The 18344-nt window shown below is 42.1% G+C and overlaps 1 protein-coding gene and 1 long non-coding RNA gene across 5 annotated transcripts in view; one reads left to right on the forward strand and one right to left on the reverse strand.

Annotated features, from left to right (window-relative positions):
* The first annotated feature begins 1318 nt into the window (after positions 1 to 1318).
* The window catches only part of neto1l (neuropilin (NRP) and tolloid (TLL)-like 1, like), a 74017-nt gene continuing 56991 nt past the window's right edge, over positions 1319 to 18344 (forward strand). For all 4 annotated transcript variants that reach the window (XM_042068392.1, XM_042068391.1, XM_042068394.1 and 1 more), the window contains exons 1-4: positions 1319 to 2339; positions 3029 to 3079; positions 3178 to 3312; positions 4503 to 4751. In XM_042068392.1, the coding sequence (XP_041924326.1) occupies positions 2312 to 2339; positions 3029 to 3079; positions 3178 to 3312; positions 4503 to 4751 (463 nt within the window). In that variant the 5' untranslated portion in view covers positions 1319 to 2311. The remainder of the gene's footprint in view (positions 2340 to 3028; positions 3080 to 3177; positions 3313 to 4502; positions 4752 to 18344) is intronic.
* The window catches only part of LOC121688660, a 21537-nt gene continuing 19481 nt past the window's right edge, over positions 16289 to 18344 (reverse strand). Inside the window, exons 4-5 of the long non-coding RNA XR_006024647.1 lie at positions 18106 to 18172; positions 16289 to 17251 (exon numbers count right to left, since the gene is read on the reverse strand). This is a non-coding gene — a long non-coding RNA (uncharacterized LOC121688660). The remainder of the gene's footprint in view (positions 17252 to 18105; positions 18173 to 18344) is intronic.

Consider the following 18344-nt stretch of genomic DNA (forward strand, 5'->3'; position numbering starts at 1 on the left):
CCAGCAATCTACGCTTGTCTCTTCTCCCCCCCCCCCCCCTTCAATATGGAAAGCATCCAGTGACTGCCAAGAGCGTTTTACTGTAGGCCTGCCCGCCCAGCCACCGGCTCTTCGTCCCTGAGTCACTTTCATCAGCTGTGTCATCAACTGTGACGATGACTAAACAGCTCTGAGATGGACTTGGAGGTGGCGAAGATTAAACACCTGAGACCGAATGAACATCTCTCATTCAGGCAACAAGCTACAGGGCCCACGACACGGACATTTCTAAATTGAGTTCTGGCTCTTTCCAATCCACCGTGAGAATCAAGAGTGTGACACTACTAGTTATAATATAATGTGAGGTGTGTGTGTGTGTATATTTGCTTGTATGTGAGCAAGCACATTGGAAGAGGAAGAGGAAGAGGAAGCAACAGTGTGCATGCGTACATGAACATTTGACAGTAAATTATCTGTGTGTGTGTGTGTGAGAGAGAGAGAGAGCACACATGTATGTGTGTGCGTGTGTACTGTGCATGTGTGTGTGTCTGTGTTTGAACTCAACATGGCAGTTCAGTCATCACTGATTCAGCACTTTCCTGGAAGAAATTTCATTTTGCAGCCACCACTTGTTCCATTACCACAGCAACCGTGTTTGCTCTTTAATGCATATAGGGACCCAGCAGGGTATTAGCCTTATACCGGCAATCCGAGCCCATCAAGAGCTCACTGTGTTGGAGTGGGGGAGGTGCATCACTGCGAAGAATGTGAGATCTTTGTGTGTGTCTCTCTGTGTGTGTGTGTGTGTGTGTGTGTGTGTGTGTGTGTGTGTGTTTCTAAGGTGAAGCTGAAGTAAATATAAGTCTTCATATCATAGATAAAACAGAACGCATGAGTTCTGATAGCATGAGTTCAGATGGCATGAGTCATGACTGAGAAAATTCATTCAGGTTGAAGATGAATCCATTCATTTTTTTCACAAGTGAAAAAAAAAAAACACATATGTATACTCCTGAACCTGTAAAAGCAGAGCATGAATTCGAACAATATCAAAATAGTGTAGGTTTAATGAAAGTATAGAGTATAACAGCAAAACTAATGTTGTTTTTTTAGTGATGCAGTGGAAGTAGTCAATTATTTCTATGCGCCACTACGACGTATGGATAAGTGATGAATGAAGTTACCACTCAATCCGCGGATATAACGCGATGATTGATTCGGAAGGTAATGGGTGGGTGACTGACGTGACCCCGGAGCCGCTGAATGAATATACTGTATCTTCATGCTACACTACTTTCTATTCCAGCTCCATTCCCCGCCATGTTAGCAAACTGCAGACTGCCCTCGTCAAGTCCACGCTGCAGGTGCTAGATCTTAGTGCGCCTGATCGCCAGGCGTCTCCTGACATCTATCTCCTTTGCGTGCTTTCTTACATTTCCTCACCGAGTGCGTTTTCTGCTTACCTTTTACATTTTGCTGTTCTGCCGCCGTCTGAGGTACTGGATCCCGCAGTCTGCCTGGCTTTGCAGTACCTCTTAAAGCAACATCCTACTTTTTCCACTATTTCATCGCGGTACATCGTTTCTGATGGATAAGACATTTCTGTCATGATTTTTTTGTGGTTGCTAAGCACCATGTCGTAGTATTGTGGCAGTTATGGCAACTCTTAGGATTAGAGAATTATTTAAGGACCAACTACTGCCAGGAAGCAATCATTTGTATTAACTCTTTGTTGAAGAGGCTAATAACGAACTAACCAGAGGAGCCTTTATTTCCCACCTCTTATGCCCAGGGATGCAGAAATAATGAGATAAACAAAATATTATTTTCACGAGTTTTGTTATCGAAGTTGGGTTCAAACAAATGAAACAACAGAGACAATGTTCTGGTAATGGATCTACGACGGTCTTGTGGATTTTTCGTGAGAATGGATTGAAGAAGACTTGAGATATTCCTTCTTTATGAATCTTTTCATCGTAAGATTGCAAACGTGGAGCGTTTAGAAAGAGCTGATGACGGACCGATTAAACCTTACTGTGCATCAAAAGCACCAAAGGGTATTGGAAACGTTTGGATGGAAATCAGGCAAATGTTTAGACCTGTTTTTGGTTTTGTATGAAACTGGTGATTAGTAGTTGCTGTCGTCTATGGGATTTGTATATTTGTCAATCAACAATTGTAAGAAAAAATGGAAAATTTTCTCTGGGTTGTACGCCAGGCGATTGGTCTATGCATTTTGTAATCCTCAGATATATCGATAAATTCCACTTGAAGTATTCCTTTATCTAAATGGAATTAGTTCAGATTGAAGCCCCTTGTAAAAGGAACAGACATGGTACATGGGCATATTTTCCTTTACGGTAAGTCATTTAATTAATTCTGCATAGGCTACTTCATACTACAAATATTTCGAGGTTTAAGTTGCTCTCCGCTTCCCCTCGTCCACCTCGTAATGAGAAGAGCTTTGACTGATAAAATATCCAGGCAGTCACATTTGAAATGCCGAGCGCAATGCCCTTTTAAAATGATGCGTGGAGTGTACTTTTAGTATTATCCATATTTTGTTGTTTTAGAAACCAATGTGTTGCACTTTCAATAAAACCTAATGCGTAAGATATGGGTAAGATGGGCACTGGCCAGGAAGCATGTGACAGTTACTCTTCCAGTTATGAAACTTATTATTCCTCATCCTTATAGTGTGCTGATTTGGTGTAATGAAGAGGTACATTTACATTCTTAAAGCATCAGTGGGAAGCTTCGACCTGTGTATACTTGAACTATTCAGAACCGACACTGATTAATTTTGTCATGCGAACTGATTGCTGGCAATTTGCAGCCTACACATGTCTGAACTGTTGAAGGAGTTTCAAAGAGAATAGGGAAATTATTACAGCTGGATGCATCATACTTGTTATGAGTGACAGAGAACTTTCAGTGAGCTGCTCTGTAGTGTCACATTTCTTTAAGTTATATATCTAGCACAGCCTGTCCTGGTTATACACAAAATTCTAAGAAGTTAAACCATTTGGATCACTGTCTCTTATTACAGTTGCAAGTCTTCTAATGCTTGGGTTGTCTGGGACAACAAAGAAAGAAGCAGGTAATGTAATCACACACACACACACACACACACACACACACACTGTATCCACGTTCTTGCTTGATATTCAAGATGTTTCATTTTGCTGTCTCCTATAGTGAAAAACAACTCAGGAGTGCAGCCAGCAGGACAGTGTGGGACCTGGGTGAAAGAAGCAGAAGGGGGGCTGTTCACCTCTCCCAATTACCCCAACAAATACCCCCCAGAGAGAGAGTGCATCTACATCATTGAAGGTACGTGCCCATCACAGAGGTCATCCTCCACAGGGTCACTTAAAGAGAGCAGTGTGATCTGATGAATGGTTTATCCTCAAGGACCTTATTTGCAGTCCTAGCTGAATAAAGTATATCTTCTTTGAACACAGAACAGGAGAGGAGTTTTGAACATTGTAACAAAACATGTCGTTCCGTAACATTCAACAATTCAACTCAAACTTCTAAAATTCCAATTTCCACGACACTAAACTACAAACTACAAGCTCACGTTAACGCTCCTCAGCTACTACCTCAGAATACCTGCAAAACGTCAGATAATTGGATTCGGATAGTACTGTTACGTCATCTGTCAGAGATCGATTTAATGAACTCAGATATTTTTTAAAACGTTCATTTTCCAACATTCTCATCTCACACCAGTGTAACCTGCTACATAGGGCCGTATGCTGTGTAGAGGTTTATGAGATCTAAATTGCAACCGGTAGAGGCCCAGCATGTTCTTCACGATAGTGGGACAGCTGTAGCCAAGACCAGCAAAACCTACATCAGGGATACAAGGGGCCTGGTTCCTGTAATGAAGGACCTTTTCATCCACTGTCACCCAGCACTCAATAAGCACGGATAGAGCTTTGTGATATCACCAGATGGACATTAAATCACACTAAAAGTTGTGTTGATTTGTTTTAATGGCTGTCATTTCAGGGATTTAGTTACAGATTTGCATAGTTAAATGATGGTGCTTTCCACACCACATAATAAACAGCCAGGTTATTTTAAAGGGGAGCCATGAACAGTCGCTGATCAAACAACCATGTCTGCAGATGCAGTATTTTCTGCAACATTCTCCTAAAGTCACATGTTTTCGGGACTGAAATGTTTCTTAATAGACAGAATATAATAAGACTGAATAAAAATGTAATGCACTGATATCTAAACATTGTGAAACATAATGCTTAAAACAGAATAAGCAATGTTAACATGCTGGGTTGTTAATTGTTTATGTAAAGATATTAATTGCAGGCCTGTCATTGTGTGATGATGTTAATGGTTGAAACTTGTCTTTCTTAAGAGATTTTCTTGTCTAAATAGCTTGTATACTATGTATTTTAATATCCATCTCAATAATACTAATGAGCATGGTTTGTTTTACTGTACATACAACTGCTCTTACGTGTTTTCCCCTTCGCTTGTTTTCTCTGTTTTTGTAGCTCCCCCAAGACAATGTATTGATCTTTTCTTTGATGAAAAGTATTCAATAGAGCCTTCGTGGGAATGTAAATTTGACCATATTGAAGTACGAGATGGGCCATTTGGCTTTTCTCCAATAATTGGACGTTACTGTGGCCAGCAAAGCCCGTTGTATATCAGGTCCAGTGGCCGGTACCTTTGGATAAAATTTGTGACCGATGGTGAATTAGAAGCCATGGGATTCTCAGCGAGCTACAACTTCACCGCAGGTAACACATACATTTTTATTCTCCCTTATCAATCTCTGTCATTGATTGCTGTCTTTAGGCTGCAGACTCACGCTTGTGCAGACTCATAATTTATTGTTTTGTTAGGTTTATGGTCGAAGCCTTTCCCTGCCAAATCCTTAGACATACGCATCATACATAACAGCATATGTCTAGCAGGCTTGGCTAGATGGATTTATATCCTATTCATCATGTTGTATTTTAGTCCAAAAACATCTTTCTTTCTTGTCTGTTCTTATATCCAATGGACTACTGTAAAATCAGGTTATATCTGGATAAAAACCATGTGTTCAAATGACTCATCCATGTTCCTGTTCCTGGAATGTCATGATTCAGATGATGTAAAGTGGTGAAGTCTTGTTGAAGTTATTAAGTCAGTCATGTCTCTGGCGGTGTGAATTTGATGCCAGAGGGCGAGGTTTTTCGTGGTAATAGATTTTTACAGATCATTGTAACGAGTGTGAAGTTTACTGACATTGCCGAGACTAGCTAATCGGAATTGTTAAACACAATCAGCCCAATTACGGTGCCGTCCGAGGGCCTGCCATAGCTCATTTGCATCCCATCCTGGCTGTTGTCCCATTGCGCGTGTGAGAGGACTCTATTCTCAAACATGATTTGAAATCGATTTCCTTCAGTGCATCCTGCCCTTACTCTGTCTAATGTCTCTGTTAGCTCTCATAATAGTTCATATACATGGACGCAGATGAAACACCAATAAATAGACGTGGATCCCAATCTACACAAAATAATTGCCAAAACATGCTAATACAAGCTGATGATCAGTTTGTATTAGCATGTGCATGTCAAATGATGCTCTTGTTAGACATTTTTTGATGTATGACAAAAATTGATTGAAGAGGATAAAAGAAAGAAAGTGAATTGCACTGAAGATCCCAGGGATAATAATGGCTTATTAATGGAATATTGAGCACCGGCTGATTTTCTGTGTTAATTGTATATGTTGGAGCAACACAAGAGAGGGCTTGCGGGAGAGAATGTAATTCTAGCGATCAGACATCAGAGTGGCCAAGGTCTAAGGTTGCTTTCACAAATGCAGAATCTTCATGAGAAACTTCTGCCAAAGCTGGCGGAACCAGTGAGGAACTGCTCAGTATGTGCGGCCGACCCCTTCCATATTGAAACCCAAGTCTGATAAGGAGTATCTGTGGCATGTGATTTGCATAATTAAGGAGATTAAAGTGCCGAATTCACTTGACTCGATGCTCCAAAAAATCTCGGGAAGGACGTCTGCTTTGGTGGAGGCACAGGGAAACACATGCCTGTGCAGATGGCGCAGCAGATGAATGAGAAACAGGGCCGTGGAAGAACATCAATTAGTCCAGATGAAGAGGACCTCCTAAACCTTCCACATTCCATCCACACGTTATATATATAATTGGGGACTTCAGTCAGGTCTGGTTTGATGGAATGATGTTCTAGTCATCATTTTGCATTTCAGTGAAGAACAAAAAAACATGTCCATATGGCATCCAGTCAGGCCTTCTGTTGCCTGCACTTGTCAGACATAGCAGTTCACAGACAGTCATCATACAAATGTTCACAGAGAGTGAATAAGGCAGCGCTGGGGTGTGAGTTTAGTGTTCGTGTTGACGATTGTGCATATTTCCTCAGAGTAATTTGCAGCCCCGATGGCAAATGAATCAGAGAGAGAGAGAGAGAGAGAGAGAGAGAAAGAAAGAGTTGGATAGCAGGATGCTGCTGAGATACATGAGTCATTTTTACAGTTGACTCAAGGTACCGCCACCAGCTTAATCTGTTTCCTGTTTAGTGCAGGCAAACAAATCAAAAGACTTCTCAGTGACAGAAAATGTACCCCCCGAACTGTTGCCAGCACTTCTATGAATCAGCAGGTCACGTGACCCCCATCCCACCCCCACCCCCTCCTCCTCCTCCTCCTCCTCATAACGAAGGGTTGGTGAAAGGAACGTCGGGGAGGAAAAAAGGGCCCTCGGTCGTCGGCGGCACTTGGAGTGAAATATGACTCGGCTGCCTGCGTAGCCACCAAGCGTCGTAAATCCGGCGCATTGCCCGTGAGCAGTCGCGGCACTCGGCCCTTGTTTGCTCACTGTTACTGCCCGGCTGTCATCAGCACCACTGTCCCGGCCACTGGACCCCGTCATGAATCTCCGGGCGCGTGTTGCTATAAGCGGCAACGGGCCTTACGTAACAGGATGGGGCGGGCGCGCGTGTGTGTGTGTGTGTGTGTGTGTGTGTGTGTGTGTGTGTGTGAGGGTGATGTGGTGCAGGACCCAGAGAGGTGAGGGACATGATGATGGTGACTGGCCTGTCACGCCGAGCCTTCCAGCGCTCACACCTGTCTCCTTACACCAGCACCTCTGCTCCCAATGCACTCGCTCCCCTCACACACACACACACATACACGCACACACACACACACACACACACAAACATACACAGATATGCACACACAAACATACATTCGCACACTTCCTCTAACATTCACACAGTTGCTTGTACCAAACTTCTCTCTCTCTCTCTCTCTTTCTGTGCTCACACACACTCTCTCCACTCCCACAGATAAAGTGGTGATCGGTGACAACATCTAACCAGGCTAAACAAAGGCGAAGAACAAGCAAAAAAACAGTACTTCTGTTCCCTTCACGCTGGCTTGCACTGTTGCCTGGCCAGCTGTTTGAGGGGCCATTCCTGTGTAAATAGACAGGGAAGTACAGTTATAGAGTCAGTGCTGCCCTGATGCAGTGGCCATTTAATAGTCTTGTTTCGTGGCGAGAGAAAAGCCTCCTGTGCCTGTTTCAGCTGCTCAACTGCTTTGGAGAATCAGGAGAATAAAAACACCCCTGTGAAGACACCTGGGCAGAGAGAGAGAGAGTAAGAGAGAGAGAGAGAGAGAGAGAGAGAGAGATAGAGAGAGAGATGGGGCTCTGTGAGAGTTGTTAACAAATACAGAAAATCACAGGGGATGCTGATGCTATCTGATACACAAGCACGGAAGTGTGGCGAATGGGACTCAGAAACCTGCTTTAGATTGTTTAAAAGGTCACTCAGTTTCACAGATCCCCTAAGGTATTCATTTGTAAGCTTGACTCATACAGCTAGATATTTACTAGAGGCAACGGATCATTGTTGATCCGGGATTCGTACGAACCACCCCCGATGGTTTGACATGCAGATGAACCACATGTTGGTTGCAAAGTTTAAAGACATTTTTACATTTATTTAGCTTAGTTGAAAAACAGTGCTATTGCCACTGTTAGAATATAGAATATCTTTATTTGTCATTGTCACAGGTACAATGAAATTGTACTTAGTAATAATTCCCCACATCTGGATGTAGAGTTGCAGTGAAAAGGGAAAGAGAAAGCAATTCACATGTTAAAAGCATATTACAGTCACTGTCATGGCTATGTTACTGGAGAACTGTAGTGAAATTGGATTCATGTTTGATAGCCTATTCAGTTCATCGCTAGGCTATTCGATTTTGACTTTTTGTAGGTTTGTACATGGCAAAGCATTCCATCTTAATAATATGGTCCAGTTCATGAAATCATGGAATGTATACTATAAGTTAAGGACAACAAAAGTAGTCATCCCTATCGTTTTTCAGCCGAAAACAGCCTCACAATATCAGCCACTACATTCTGTGGAAGGATCCGTCTGCAAATTACACATTTTATAATACTTTAATGTCAAACACAAACTTACAAGCTAAAGGTGGGTGAATGTAATTACAGCTTTAGCTGTATTTGTATGCGTAACCTGGTATGCATTTGGTTCAAAGGGCTTCAAAGGAGTATGAACTTTAGTCACAAAGTCCTGAATCCCTACATGACTACAAGTAACCATCAAATGGAATATTTTTGTGGAACACTAGGCATACTAATCATGGTAGTGGAGCTTGCGGAACCATGCTGTTTGCATAGGATACCACACTATTTCAGCCAGTAATAAAAAATAGACTCTAAAATACTAGAATAATAGAATACTAAAAATGTATTAAGTATATATATATATATATATATATATATATATATATATATATATATATATATATATATATATATATATATATATATATATATATATATATATATAATATATAGTATACACACAGTGGGGTGCATAAGTATTTGAACCCATGCTAAAGTTGACTAAAAGAGGAATATTTTATTTTTTTGGAAATTGATCTTAATGCCTTACTGTAAGTAAAAAATGAGGAAATATCCAACCTTTAAGGACACCAATTTTCTTTGTGAATGAATAATGTATCATAAATAAATAAATGTTCTTCCTTAAAATACAGGGGTACACACTCAAAGCTTATAGCAATGTGATCAAAGACTGCAATGCAACACACTTTTCAGTTTGTACCATATGTACAAAGAACTGTATGTACACTCATTCATTATAGTTGAGAGAAGACTTTGACTGAGTGAGGCCATTTACATTTAACCTCTTATTTGTGGATTGGTAAGTATTGGATTTAGAGCTCTCTAATGGTATTTGAAATTGAGACTGGAATGAAATATAGGGCCTTATCTGGTCACAATATGCGGCTATTCCATATTATTGAACCAGAAGAGGATCTGTGAGAAAATTGAAAATTGAGCCATTGCAAGGAACCTTTGCAGTTTTAGGGGAGCTCTATATTAATGGCTGTGCATTGATTGCATGAACTGAAGCATCCTCAGAGACTTCCCCGACTTTGCACAGAGCCACAGGGATAAGACCAGGAAGAGAGAGGTCTAAAGACTTTGGTACCTGACATTTCAGGGTCTTAGAAGTTTTACATGTAATAAATAGCCAGAGTTGGAGTTGGCGACATTCTGAAGTTTGGCAGAGGCTCATGTAATCAGTCTCTATTATTTCAAGATGGCTGAACACCACAGGGCAGGGCCCTTGTTAATTTTAGATGGGAAATGGCTCTCTGCAGTTCTGATAAACAGACATGTGAATACAGGCGCTGGACCGTGATGTAGCCTAATTTTGCTTCTCGGGAGACTCAGAGTGGCTTTTGGTGCATACATTACTTACTCTCAGCAACAGCAACGAAGCAAGGCATTTGATGTCACTGTTTGGTTAGTCTAAATTGAATTTAAATTTAAGTTGTGTCAAGCAAGTGTGCACATGCCCATCACATTCATGGAAAGACTTTAGCAAAACGTCAGTATGTATCAAATAGCCTTGTTTGACATTGGTCTGCCATTCCCTTCAGTCGGCACTAAGTGAAGAGAACCTCAGTGTTTGCTTAACTGTTCATTGAGCCAAGTTGAGTTGACATTTCACCGATTTTGCTCCACTGGCAGCTCCTGGATTTAGTAAGCGAACTGAACCTACACCCTTGAGGGAGTGGAATATGGATGGTCAGTTTCACTTCACCTCTGGGACCCTTATGGCCTCATAGCAGTGCAGCAGGTGTAGTCAGAGACAAAAGTGGCAAAAAAGTTAAAAACACAGTTTCAACTCAGAGTATTCCTTCAACAGAGTCTGACTCAGAACTGTGTGTGTGTGTGTGTGTGTGTGTGTGTGTGTGTGTGTGACGTCTCTCTGCAGGGTGTGTGTAACTTGCAGTCTCTCTCAAGCTGGGTCTATTTATCCACATAAACGTTATCAGCATTGCCCTTATGGGTCTCGTCGGAGGGCTATCAATATAAACCACATGTGTTTGCCCTGCTGTTCGGAATCGACTTAATGCCTCTCTCATGCGTCTGCGTGTGTGGTTAAAGGTGATTTCATTACTCGCCAGTGCGTGAAGTGAGACTTACACACTTGTGTGTCTTCTCTGTATAGTCTGTCTGTCAGTCAGTCACTCGCCTCAGACAGTGGAGGTGGTGGCAAGTCTGACTGCGCTTGTTCAGATTCACTATGGAAGCGCTCAGTGATAAATCCGGTTTTATGCTTCCTCTTTGTGATGGGGAGAATAACACTCTGGGTGAGTCTGAATGAGGAGGGCCAAAATAAATGCTAGACTAGCGTGACAAAAAAAAAAGCTCAGGGCAGTGTGAGCATGGCTTTCGATTTTGCAGAGAGGGGTGTCTGTCTTCAAAATGTAACACAGACCAAAGAGTTGTGTCTGAATTACTAGTACTGTGGAAATCACAGTGGAAGTTGCTGTCAACTGAAAGGGATAGTGCAGTCTTACTTGGGTTTTTCAAAGGAACCAGAGAGATGCTAGCATGTATTAACCCATTGGCCGATCCATTAAAATGTCCTCTAGAACACTGAGATCAGCCATGATACATTTAAAGTCTTGCTTATGTGTGTGTTTTTGTTACCTAAAGGCTGGAGTCTCTTGCACACATACTGTGTGCCTACAGCACTCCTTCTCTCTCTCTCTCTCTCTCTCTTTTCTTCTTTTCTGGTCATGAAAAATGCAGGTGTTCCACACAGCACAGAGTTATGTAGAGGTGTAATCTAATCATCTAATGTAATGCTATCAGTCTAAGATGTTTTGGCACCAGCCGAAGCTGCCAAGGTTGAGAAAGGAATACTTGCTCTCGGATTTCTGGCTGTTTGTCTCCCGGCAACTATTTTTGTCTTTGCATCATTTGCAGGGAAGCAGTGAAGCAGGTGCAGTCTAGACAGTGAAATGGACCATTGAATTGGTTAAAGGAGAAAAAAAGAAAGAAAGAAAGAAAGGCAGGGGATGGAGGGGGTAGAACGAGAAGAGGACTTTGATTTTTTTTTGTAAAAACCTTTATTCAAAATACATTGCAAATCAAATCAGTCCATGTGTACAGTTCAAAAGTCTTCTGTGGTCATTTGTTGTGAAAGAACTCCCTTGCAAATGCCATTACTCCCTAAATAAGCACAGGGTGGAGCGAGAGAGAGACAGAGAATCTTTTAATTTATTTTATGGCCCTTCAGAATGTTGCAATAAGTTCCATTAACATGAACAAACCTTCCTACTGGTCAGAGGTCTGATAATTCTGTATAATGATCGCAGCCAATGGCAACAGGTTTTGTGCTACTGATTCAAGTCTTTCATATCATTCCGCAAGTAGTCTGTTCACTTGTAATGGAACTTCATTGAAAGTCAAATTCAGCAAGTAATCCGTTGCCATGCGACACATCTGAAACTTTCAAGTTCAATTTGTGGAGCAAACTATTTGTTTCTTGGCAGAAGCCAGGAAAGGGGTAACAAGATCATTTAAAAGACACATTGTGTGAAGGTTCTTTTCTCGTTCTGGAGCCATATAAGAGCTATATAAGCGGGATACTGTAATGTCTGCTGGTTATTGTCAGAAAAGAAGTCCCTTCAGTGTCATGTCCCGTTCTAATGGTTACAGAACTTGAGCAAAACTTTTTGAGATGGCATAAAAAGCAAAATGACCACGAAGGGTGAATTTAAAGTATTTATTTACAAAAAATAGAATAGCAAAATAAAAATGAATCAGGAAATGAGACAAAGTCAAAACACAAGGCCAAACACAAGGCCTCAAACACAGCCTCAAACTCAAGCAAGCCTTTAAATTGAAGTTGAATTGAATTGAAAATTGAATTGAGAAAGCGACAGACAGAGAGGGACAGGGAACAACAATGCTTCACTTATAATGTGGACAAACCCCATCATCCACTCCAATGGCCTGTGCTGATTTTTATTTATTTTTATGTGCAGGTCCTGTCCTGCCCCCTGTGTGTGTGTGTGTGTGTGTGTGTGTGTGTGTGTGTGTGTGTGTGTGTGTGTGTGTGTGTGTGTGTATGTATGTGTATTTGTGTGTGTGTGTGTGTGTGTATGTATGTGTATTTGTGTGTGTGTGTGTGTGTGTGTGTGTGTGTGTGTGTGTGTGTGTGTGTGTGTGTGTGTATGAAGTGTCTCAAGCTACAACAGCAACCGACTCAGATTTAGCAATGAAGCTTTGCATATGCTTATGTAATAATCAATGTGGAGATAGAGAGAGGAAGGATTGCAGAACAGTATACTGTAGGATGCCAGAAACAGAGGATGAGAGGTCAACTGCTCTAGTTCCCTGCGTAGCGCCAGGCAAGCTTGCCAGTGGTGAGCGCACTCAGTTCAGTCTTATCAGCAGCAGCCTCTCACTTCCTCTGAGAGACCAGCGTGTCTTTATCACTGCACTTACTTAAAGAATTTTCTCAGAGGAATTTCATTTGTGTTCCAGCTTGTTTTCTACCACCACCCCCCCCACACACACACACACACAGACACACACATACACACAGACACACACACATAAGTGCACACCTACACAATTCCAGCCCCGGCACCCACGTACACACAAACACACCAATTACATTTCCCGAATCAATCTGCTAGCCTTGGAACAGGAACCCCTTTCAGGTACTTGCCTTTCTTTTCTTTCGTTCTTTTTTCCCTTCCTTCCTTTCTTTCAGCGTAGAGCTATAGGGGACTCCGCTGAAAGCCAATCTCCTCGCCTCATCTCACCTCACCTTGTTTTCGCTGCGCCTCTTCTGCCATCAGTGGCTGGGTCTGAATTGCACACGGCGATGCGCGCTTGGAAGGTCTCCTGCTTCGCCTGACGCGTGTCCTTGTTCTCCGACTCTGCTCTGTCGCCTGGTTGCATGTACGGCGGAAAAAGGCACGCGTCGCTACAAGCCTCTTCTTCTTTTTTTTTGAAGAGAACGCCTTGTCCTGCAAACCCGTCCTACGCTGTTTTGGGGGGTAATAGCTTTGCCTGTGGGGGTCTGCACTATTACCCTCCTCCTGTGATGGAGCGTTTGCCGCCACGCTGTGAGACAGTCTTAAGTCATTACACTGTACAAAGGCAGCGGTTACAGGCACCTGTACTTCCCCTCTCCGAAACCCCCTCACGTAACCGCTCAAACAAGCATCAACGACTCACACATGCTCACAACTCACAAGAAGTTAGTCTGTGCTACTCCCCCGCAACTGCTTAATCAGTTCTTCGGAGTGCTTGTTTCTATCCTTATCACTTTGAGTGGCACGTCTCTAATGAGCGCCATGTCATAATTGATTTAATTAAGGCAAGGCCGCCTCTGTCCCTAAGTGAAGTGTGAGGTTTGCAGTGTCGTGTCTCTGCCTAGTGGATGTTTTCAGTCGGCTTCACACTGCTAAATCTCCTTTGCGGTTTAAATACTGTGCATCTGCATTAATGCGGATTTCCTACATGGAAGATGGTATTTGCTTAACCCCTATGTGTTGTGCGAAGCTCTATCATGGCCATAGGTTATTATATAGATTAGTGAAATCTCTATGTCAATGCGTGACGAAATGCTGGCATACGGAAATTGTACAATGGATCACTTCTTTTATCACTGGAGTAATGCATTCGCTGCACACAAGGTCATGTCATCTTGAAGCAAATCATATTTGAAAGCTGCATTTGGAATGAAGAGAAAAGTCAGAAAGAGATTATATGTAAAAAGTGTACAGTAAAATCCAACAACAATAGCCTGATCCGGATTAAAGGACAGCTTCTTGTATGTGGGTAGGGCGCTTAAAAAAATCTGTGTTGTTTGTCTTGCAGTGGCTTTTGGTGCGTTGAGTATTGTCACAGATTGATTACCGTTCTTAAGAGGGTTAACATGATACATGCACACTGTAGTCCTAGGGAGATAAACTAGTGTAAGGTTTCAACTGGTTCGGATACAGATGTAAAATGAATGAATATAAAAAAGTGAAGTAATTATTTACATAGAATGAGAACTTTTGACGTGTGTAAAAAGTGGTCTTTAAAAACTACTGCACAAATAGGATTCAGGAACCTAAATAGACAATAAAACCCTGTGGTTAACATGTTAAGTAAATAATTGACAGCCTAAGGAGAGTGTTAAAGTGAGCTACTGCAAGGATGTAGTGGAAATGGTATTCTGTCTGCGGCCAACTATGCTGCCATTCACATGGTGACTTTCCATAAAGGCCTTAATGCAAACAAATGAAAATAAAATGTTCCGTTTCTCTTTAAGAAAATAGAGACTGAAGCCCAGGTTTTTATGTCTTTGGCTTGAGCATAGCCCAGAGGAAGTGCAGGAGCTCAGGACGTCTGGCCCAAGCAACACATAATATATAATTATTATGGCCGTGTGCCCAGGTAAGGTTAGGGCCTTCCTATAATATTATCCTGGATGGCCGCTCTACCTTCTGCCATGATGCATAGCCGAAACCAACTGCTTGCACTGAAACGTTCCAGGGCATGAAGCTAACATGACTATAGCTCAGTGAATGGTTTTATTGCCACTAAGAATGTACATGATGGTAGGAGACCCTGTCTGTGACTTCTTTCCCGGTAGTTGCAAAATTACAGGAACAGCTTCTCACTTTGTTTTACTTATTTATTTCTAAGTATTTTCAATATTGTCTCAATACTATATGAGTATCAGATAAGTCTGCATAATCTCCTGAAAATGATTGCTTGTTATTTGAGGGTGTTGTAAATTTGAACCTGTACTGTGCGCTCATAGCCAATTACCCTCTCAGCTATGTGTGGTTAACTGAAAAGATCTTGGAAAATCAATTAAGTCAGAGTTCCAGATTAAAAAGACAAAAAATAGATGCAGTTCTCCCTAAGGGTACATTAACTTTGGCTGATACTAATTGCTAGGTGCACAGACCCGGAAAGTCACCTACAGTATCATGTGAGCTTGTCTCAGCGGTGCACGCAAAAACACAAAACAATCCACTGAACAAGATGGCTTTCTGGCCATTTAATTTTCTCTTTGCCAAGCTCAATTAATCCCAGCACTCAAACAGTCGTTCCATTCGCCCATGCCTGCCTCCCTTTGTTTCCAATATTACTTTTGGTCCCATGGAAATATAGGGCAGATTTGAAAAAGAAAAAAAAGGGGGGGAAACAGAATGACAGTGTAGAGTGAGAGAGCTTGATAACAGTTCCAGGCCAGTGTTGCTCCCCAAGGCTCTCCATATCTGCATATGCATTGCAGGAGTGAGTGTGCTTGCTCATGAGTTGCATGGGTTTTCTTTTTTTCCCCCTTTTCTTTCCGAGGACGGCTATCAGTTTTGAACATGTGGGCCGTAAATGGGCCTGCGTGTTTGCACAACAGGACATGAATGGGCTCAGGAGTTGTCTATTTTGTGGGAGAAAATTGCTGCGATAGCTGTAGCGGAATGGGGCTCTGAACGCCACAACAGATTCTGTCAAAGCCGCATTCTCGGTCTCTGTCTCGAACAAACACAACAGTGTCGCGTGTGTACAGTTTATTTATTCATGGACAGTCATTCGCAGAATGTTACAATCCCAACCAATTCTCCCTGTCTGAACAGGCACAGTACGGTATGTTCAATTTATTTATTCATTTGACAATCATTCACTGAATGTAGCAATTGTAACCCGTATATTGTGTGCAGTATGACCTTGCTATTGACAGGTTCTGAGCAAAAATCTACAATTTAGTTTCATCATATCCTTCCAACTTGAAAGAGTGTTACTGCTGTAATGGTATACATGTTATCAATAAAAAATGGAATAGGGTTTTTTTTATTGTAAAAGTAACATGTGACTTTTATAAAGCCATGATTGTATTACACAGTTGTTTTGTTAGTCGAATACATCCATATTTTGGCACGATTTTGACAAATAATGCATTACCATCTTTGTCTCCTTCAGTGCAACCTGCAGTAAAATTTGCCACCTAAAAATCCTTTAAAAAGTTTCCCTTAAAAATAAAACCATCACAAATGATGGCTTTTGTGTAATCAAGCGGCGTTCCGTTAGAATGAGTAGTCGTGAGGATTTGGCTGCATGCATGGATGAAGGATGCAGACTCACAACCTGGAGGTTAGACATGGGCGCCCAAGCTGTCTATTCAACTTGGGGCATGGTCAGGATGAAGCGTCAAACAAACTCACACACACGCACACACACACACACACACACACACACACACACACACACACACACCCAAGGGAGTAGGAAGAGCTGCAGTCAATTTAAGCAGAGTGTTAAGTCAACCTGCCAGCTGCCTGTAGCAAAAAAAAACCCGGTCCCCCACTGAGAGCGAACATTCAGCAGTCTCAACGCTGCAAACTTCAAACAACTGCACAGCCATTCAACATGTGCCCATGTCTAGCCTAGCAGTGCATAGCCTGCTATATCTGTGTGTACGTGTGTGTGTAAGAGAGAGAGTGTGAAAGTGTGTGGGGGCAAGATTTTTTTTTTGAAAACACTCTGCCTCCATGTATTTTTAAAAGCTCTGTATTTCACCATAATGCATCACAGATTGGTTCACAGTAGTAGTTGGGGCAAAGGCATTTATAGTAGCTGGCCTGGGCCAACTCATCTCATTAGAGACCTGGGTGGTTATTACATTTACCATACTCAATTTCCCCTTCAATCATTAGTTGCACAAATTGGATTGGGAGGGTTGGTATGGGTAAGTGGCGGTCTCCTGAGTGTGGTGTAATGTTTCATTCCCTGGCGAGTTCGAGCCCAGGTTTTGGTTAATGTATTCCACCTTTAGAAATGGATGGGTGTGGTGACGTCAGTGGCCAGATGAATCCATCTTTTTCACGAGTCCAATCCCTGTTGAATTAAAGAGGAAAGGGAGACGGATGAGCAAGGCATCTGCAGAGCTGGGAGTCGGTACTTCATCCACACTCCCTGAGAGGGACAGAGAGAGATGGAGAGAGAATGGAAGAGAAAAAGTGGAGGAGGTGGAGAAGAAGGGGGGAGAGAAACAGACACTGACAGAGAAAGACAGAGAGAGAGGTGGATAGGAGATGAGAGAGAGAGAATGATAGAGATGGAGAGAGGGGATGACAGAGAGCTTTGCAGTGCTTATAAAAATAATTTGTTTTACTCTGCAAGTTTGTTTTGTCATGTCCTGCTTTCACCATACCAGTCACATCATCATAAACGTTTGGGCAGTTTGGTTCAGGGAAAATATGTTTGTGCTGCCCCTGTCCAATTCTATGTGGATTTGGGGCTGATAATAGGATAATATTCATGATGTTTGCCTAATAAGAGCCTAGAGAGTCTCCTAATTACATTCATCCTTCATTCCAAGCACAGATTAAGTTAAATTAATGAACTTGTGCTTCAGCAACTTCAGTGCTTGTAAGTAATTTTTGATAGAGCAAATGCTGGCACCGAATAGTGTTTATCAAAAGGCTGCTTTCAGTGAACCAAAAAGCAAAAACAAAACATTGTGTTTCTAACTGGCAGAAGAAAACATTGACCATGTTGGAGAGATAACAGCTCTCACCCGCTCTGAAATTTCCCTGTCAATGGAGAAATAGAAATGGGTTTTTGGGAAAGAATACAATTGACTTGGAGGTGGTTTGGATTTCATAACCGCATACAGATGAACTTGTATAACTGTCCCCCATGGCTGTGGCCGATTAAATTAAAGATAGTCCATGAAGGCAGTCAGTTACCTGTCTAGGAGTCCCCTGGCATGGAGGCTGGGGAAGTTTCAAATCTTTAGTTGCACTCGGTGGAATCCTAAAGCAGGAAAGGTGGTTTCAGAACAAGCTCCATTAAACCATTTTTATTTGATCCAAAAGGATAGTACCGGCAGGGCCTCAAGTGGGCCTGTTAGATTTATGATGTAGCCTCACCTAACCCCCCTTTTCCCTTGTGACACTGGTATTTGGACCTGATCTGGCCTTTGTCC

Source organism: Alosa sapidissima, chromosome 17 (assembly GCF_018492685.1).
Source record: "Alosa sapidissima isolate fAloSap1 chromosome 17, fAloSap1.pri, whole genome shotgun sequence".
NCBI lineage: Eukaryota > Metazoa > Chordata > Actinopteri > Clupeiformes > Clupeidae > Alosa > Alosa sapidissima.